This window comes from Somniosus microcephalus, chromosome 3, assembly GCF_052327205.1.
Source record: "Somniosus microcephalus isolate GS21.2 chromosome 3, FLI_Smic_1.0, whole genome shotgun sequence".
NCBI classification, from domain to species: domain Eukaryota; kingdom Metazoa; phylum Chordata; class Chondrichthyes; order Squaliformes; family Somniosidae; genus Somniosus; species Somniosus microcephalus.
In genome coordinates, this window is record NC_140989.1 from 24,673,595 (window position 1) to 24,679,594 (window position 6,000).

Below are 6,000 nucleotides of genomic sequence, written 5' to 3' on the forward strand. Positions count from 1 at the left end.
GGAACGCTCTATCCACCGGCAAAATTCAGGAGTCGGTTCCGTTAACTTTTATTACTTTTTTTTTTTACTTCATTTGTTGCTGTGCAAGGGTGTAGCTGAAGCTGTTGCTAAGCTACAGAGACGCTTGCAACTTGTGCCGATTTGTTTTGAAGCGCAACAGGGTTTGTTGCTTTATACGGAGCTCTGAGCTCCGTAACTCGTTTGGTCGTCCGGCATTGTTGATGAACCGGCACCACGTCGGTCCCGTCCGTGCCGGATACCAGAAAGTTTCCTGTACTTTGAAACTGTATGTAACTAACTGGGAAGCAAACCAGTGTTCCTGGCCTGTGAACCGGAGGAGAGCCAGTGTTCCTGGCCTGTGAACCGGAGGAGAGCCAGTGTTCCTGGCCTGTGAACCGGAGGAGAGCCAGTGTTCCTGGCCTGTGAACCGGAGGAGAGCCAGTGTTCCTGGCCTGTGAACCGGAGGAGAGCCAGTGTTCCTGGCCTGTGAACCGGAGGAGAGCCAGTGTTCCTGGCCTGTGAACCGGAGGAGAGCCAGTGTTCCTGGCCTGTGAACCGGAGGAGAGCCAGTGTTCCTGGCCTGTGAACCGGAGGAGAGCCAGTGTTCCTGGCCTGTGAACTGGAGGAGAGCCAGTGTTCCTGGCCTGTGAACTGGAGGAGAGCCAGTGTTCTTGGCCTGTGAACTGGAGGAGAGCCAGTGTTCCTGGCCTGTGAACTGGAGGAGAGCCAGTGTTCCTGGCCTGTGAACTGGAGGAGAGCCAGTGTTCCTGGCCTGTGAACTGGAGGAGAGCCAGTGTTCCTGGCCTGTGAACTGGAGGAGAGCCAGTGTTCCTGGCCTGTGAACTGGAGGAGAGCCAGTGTTCCTGGCCTGTGAACTGGAGGAGAGCCAGTGTTCCTGGCCTGTGAACTGGAGGAGAGCCAGTGTTCCTGGCCTGTGAACTGGAGGAGAGCCAGTGTTCCTGGCCTGTGAACTGGAGGAGAGCCAGTGTTCCTGGCCTGTGAACTGGAGGAGAGCCAGTGTTCCTGGCCTGTGAACTGGAGGAGAGCCAGTGTTCCTGGCCTGTGAACTGGAGGAGAGCCAGTGTTCCTGGCCTGTGAACTGGAGGAGAGCCAGTGTTCCTGGCCTGTGAACTGGAGGAGAGCCAGTGTTCCTGGCCTGTGAACTGGAGGAGAGCCAGTGTTCCTGGCCTGTGAACTGGAGGAGAGCCAGTGTTCCTGGCCTGTGAACCGGAGGAGAGCCAGTGTTCCTGGCCTGTGAACTGGAGGAGAGCCAGTGTTCCTGGCCTGTGAACTGGAGGAGAACCAGTGTTCCTGGCCTGTGAACTGGAGGAGAGCCAGTGTTCCTGGCCTGTGAACCGGAGGAGAACCAATGAACCTGGCCTGTGAACCTGCATGTAACTCACTCTGAAGCAAGCCAGTGCTGCTGAGCGGCGATTGTTGACGAACCCATCGTTTTCCTTTATGATGGCTATGTTTTCTCAGAAGAGGCTGTGTGATTGGCTGCGTGGTCAGCTCCGGGCCTGGATGCTCTTCTCTTTCATTGTATATGTTGGATCACTAGGGAGAAAAATAGAACACAATGAGATGTAAGATGATCTAAAATGATTTTTGTTTTAAATTTTAGGACAAGGCCTTTGTCAGATGGCAACAATCCATGGTCTACAAGTTTATTGAAGACTCCAACTTTACCTCTAACCTCAGTTTTTGCAAATGTTGCAGACCAGGGTATGAATTTTTACCTATATTGTTATTAAATGCCTTTAATTCCAGGTCTATTGAAGTTCCATGAGGAGTTTAACCAGCTACTTGCAGTCTAGTCAAGGAAATTTATGATTCATTGATGCGACAATGGATGATTTGTGAATGAAAACCAGTAGGGAGATGCCAGGGTTACTGACCCGTTTTAATTCACAGTCTGTGATGAGTTAGTTGATTTTGTGTTGGAGGAGGTACAATTGGCGATGGTGCTCCTGGGCTAGGAAAGGGGAAATCTGAGTCTTCCTGCTCCTGTTCATGATTGTATGGTTACCTGAACGTTGAGATCCTCTGGTATTGCATCCAGGTGGCCATTATTCATATCAGCAACTCGCCAAGGTTTCTTTGGCAGCACCTCCCAAATCCACGACCTCTTCCACCTAGAAGGACAAGGGCAGCAGGCGCATGGGAACATCACCACCTCCAAATTCCCGTCCGAGTCACACACCATCCTGACTTGGAAATATATCGCCGATCCTTCATCGTCGCTGGGTCAAAATCCTGGAACTCCCTCCCTAACAGCACCATGGGTGTACCTTCACCACACGGACTGCAGCGGTTCAAGAAGGCGGTTCACCCCCACCATCTCGAGGGCAATTAGGGATGGGCAATAAAAGCGACGCCCACATCCCATGAATGAATTTTTTTTTAATCTGAGCCTTGACGGTGAGATCCAGCAGGCTGTTTGACCACATGGCAGCGGCAAATCACAACTAAGCCCTATTTTTTCCTTAGCTGATGTCTACCCGTCCATATTTGGAGCAGGCAATCTGACCACCTTAGCCCGGGGTCACTGAAACCAATTGTAGTGTCCCTACAACAACCTTGGCTGAAATCAGTTAACATCGTACGGTTTGTATGGCCGGATAGACCCTTAGTGCCATGTGGGGAAGCGGATGGAAGTGTATTTTTTTCATGTTTCCATACTATAGTACTGTAGATGTTTCAAGCTGAGGAAAGGAATGTTTCTTTTTCATGCAATTGTGTATTCATTGGGAAATTGCATAGATTTAGGCCCATTGTTGACCTCAAATTTGGGCACACGTCTCAAGAAAATGTTCCCGGTGATTACTCTGTTCATTATAACGGAAGCGTTGTGTCCCAAGACCTGGATCCCAGCCATTGATCGCAATGAGATAAATATAAATGCAAATTATTTCTTTTTAAGGGTATTTGAACTTGCCAAATAGTTTAGCTTTCAAATGATCTCGCATTCAGAGATCTGGTGGCCTGATGTTTTCAAGTCATTGTCCTGTGTAGAACTGATCTGAGATTCCGAGGTTAGATCCCTGGATTGTGCTGATTTGGTTCAAGCCCATTAGGGACCCCGGCAACCAGCCAGGGTTCCTACTCCTAATCACTGTCCAGTGTTAAATGTGCGCATGTCCAGTGTGGACCTGAATGAGGGGGGAAATTTCTCTCCCCCTTTCCCCCCCATCCTCAGATTTGTGCACACATCTGAAGAAAATGTTCCCAATGATTACCCGATTCATTATTATGGAAGCGTTGTGTCATGAGACCTGGAACCCAGCCATTGATCTCTTTTTGCAAACACGTACCTTTTAACTTCAGTGTTGGTGTATAACAGGTGCTGGTTGAGGTACTGAACTGTCTGATTGTCTTATCCACAGGGAGCGCGTCCGAGCAGACACGAGCAGCTGAAGACTACGAAAACCGACCAAAGCAGTCCAAATTACCTAATCAGGTGTATATTGATCTACCTCTTCGTAAAGATCATCAGGGAGAGGGAGATGGTGGCAGTGAAAGCCAGGAGGAGGCGACGCCCGTCAGTTCTGCCAACAGCACCCCGCAGGTCACTCCCACAAACAGCCTGAAGCGATTAAATCAGAGGAAGAAAACTGATGTGGTGCTGTACGGGTGTGCTGTGCTGCTTGCATCTGTGGCCTTGGGGTTTGACATCCGAGAAGTGAACAAATCGCAGGTTTCGGAGGAAATTGAGGTCAAGGAGGAGAAGAAGAAAAGGGAGGGCCTCTTTCAGAGAACCAGCCGGTTCCGCAGAAGCACGAGCCCCCCAAACCGGACGGTCTCCAAGAAGGACGAGACAAACATTCCCTCGCTGAACTCGCACGCTGTTAATCTCTTGTCAATGTCTTCCATATCCGAATGTAATTCCACGAGGTCCTTGCTCCGGTCGGACAGCGAGGATACATCCGTTTGTAACACGCCCCTCACTCCTGACGGCGTCGTCCACAAACCAGAATTCTTGACTGACAATCCTTTGAACAGTTCAGTAAACGGGACGCACAGGAATCTGGATGATTTGTCACCTTTGTCGGACGCTGATGCACCTGTTTCTGTGAGTCTGAGAGAATCCCGTGCAGTGCCAGCAAAGGGAGCTGCTAAACACAATGTCACCCACCAGACGCCATCTGAAGGAAGCCCAGCCAGTAAGTTTTTTGTCAAAGGCCACAAACCCAACCAAGTGTCTTGCTCGGGGGCCACTCTCTGGAAGGCTGCAGCATGAGTGAGGGGATGTCGATTTGCACCTGGAATTCCCCACTCCGCACCTGATTTCAATCGCGCCACTGTAGGCCCGTTACCAACTGGAGGCCAGGGTACGTCTCTCACCGGAAGAGGCACAAAAACCTCCCCCCGTAGGACCAATACTTTATTAAACCTTTGTATTTCAGTAGAGCTTTGTCACTTGTATGGAACCCGCGATAAACCTGTAAGATCCGCACCCTTGCCTTCTCTTGCTGGAGAGCAAGAAAAGGAAAGAGAATAACACTCGAGTCAACAGCCACCATTGCTCAGAAGACAATGAATGCAGGGCCAGAGAAATAAGGAACAGCACATATGGTGAGAGTCACAAACAAAGAGGAGGTGGGCTACAAATAGCCATGGGTCATATTATGAGTGCTACTGCACTACATGGAAGGAGGCTGGTGCTGTTAAGTACAACTATTTCCAGAACCGTTGTCCTATTTATTGGGCAGTATGATTTTCAGTTTGGGGTAGTATACTCTCGGTTATGTGCCAGCCTGGTGTAGGCACAGAGTCAGCTTGTTGACTTCATTGCATTGTATGATTGTTGCTATTTATTTGGATGCAGGATTTTAGTCTTTCAGATGGATGTGAAACCATTGATGGTTTCTTCTTTGTGTTAATTTTCTCTTAGCTAATGGAGTTGCCGACTCCAGTCCACGCAGAGAGTCATCAGAGTTCCCGCGTCTTCCAGATCCCAAAACCATATACCCGGCGTCTGCAAGACGGAGAGCTCCAAACAGGGACGCTACGCCCGAGAGACCAAAATCTGGGGACATGGTGCCTCGGCCTCGGCCTTCCATGCCCCGAATCAGAACAGACCCCTGGCGACTCGCGTCTCACTCGATCAGCCAAACGGAGTCCCCAGACGGTTCAGGAGATGCCACAGTGCCTAGTTTGGACGTACTCCTCACTGCCGAACGTTGGCCCAGTTTGCCCTTTGGTGCCTGCTCTCTACTCGACATGGACATGGAAGGCCAAAGCCAGGATGGCACAGTACCCCTCTGCAGAAGTGAATCCAAGTCCAGCCGACCAAGTGGCTTTGAACTGGAGAAGGAGTTTCCGTCTTAGCACTCACTGCCTTGGAGACTGGACCGTGCAAACGTTCCCTTTTTATTATTTGGGAGAGTAATTATATGAATGCAATGAACCTTGTTTGGGGGGGGGGGGGGAAATGTGAACAGAATGTAATTTTCTTTCTAGGTATTGTGTGACACTTTTCTACTGTAGGCCCATGGGGGTCCCATCTGATCAGAACAGATGAAGAATGTCATCTCGCTACTTAACTCTCTTCGTTAACAGCCCACCCTCTCAATCCTGGATCCGAGCTGGATTTGATCTTGGGTCTCTGGTACAGAAGGACTGTTTATCCTGCACCTAGCTCTGGCTGTCAGATTTTGGGAAAGGAAGTGCATCTTGTTTCTGGCAAACTCGAGATCCAATCTACTGCACGTGAAACTGGAGGATCAGTTTTGCTTAGGCCCGTGGTATATTGCACTTAGATGAAATTTTGTTGTTCAAAAATATTCAAAGGTCATTACAACGTGCCCGTTTCATACTTAAATTGCAAGGCTAGTTGGGTTTTTTGGGCTGTCTGCTTGTAAAAACTTGATTAGTCTTTTATGCATTCAACCTTTTACTGTGGCCTAAGAACTTTGACACTCTCTATACATGTAGTTGACCGGTATATCGACTTGATGCAAGCTACATTCTCTTCTAGCTCACGATCTTAATTTCAGG

The 6,000-nt window shown here is 49.4% G+C and overlaps 1 protein-coding gene across 3 annotated transcripts in view; it reads left to right on the top strand.

Moving 5' to 3' along the window:
* map3k21 (mitogen-activated protein kinase kinase kinase 21) overlaps positions 1 to 5,454 on the top strand; it is a 95,676-nt gene extending 90,222 nt beyond the window's left edge. Inside the window, exons 8-10 of one of the 3 annotated variants that reach the window (XR_015075843.1) lie at positions 1,625 to 1,725; positions 3,387 to 4,331; positions 4,895 to 4,983. Coding sequence is in view for 2 of the 3 variants with exons in the window: in XM_085979470.1 (XP_085835596.1) it covers positions 1,625 to 1,725; positions 3,387 to 4,163; positions 4,895 to 5,331 (1,315 nt within the window). In the remaining variant the exon portion in view is untranslated. Of the gene's footprint in view, positions 1 to 1,624; positions 1,726 to 3,386; positions 4,332 to 4,894 lie in introns of all 3 variants that reach the window. The other 2 variants (XM_085979470.1, XM_085979462.1) reach the window with 2 other exon arrangements.
* Positions 5,455 to 6,000: the final 546 nt, after the last annotated feature.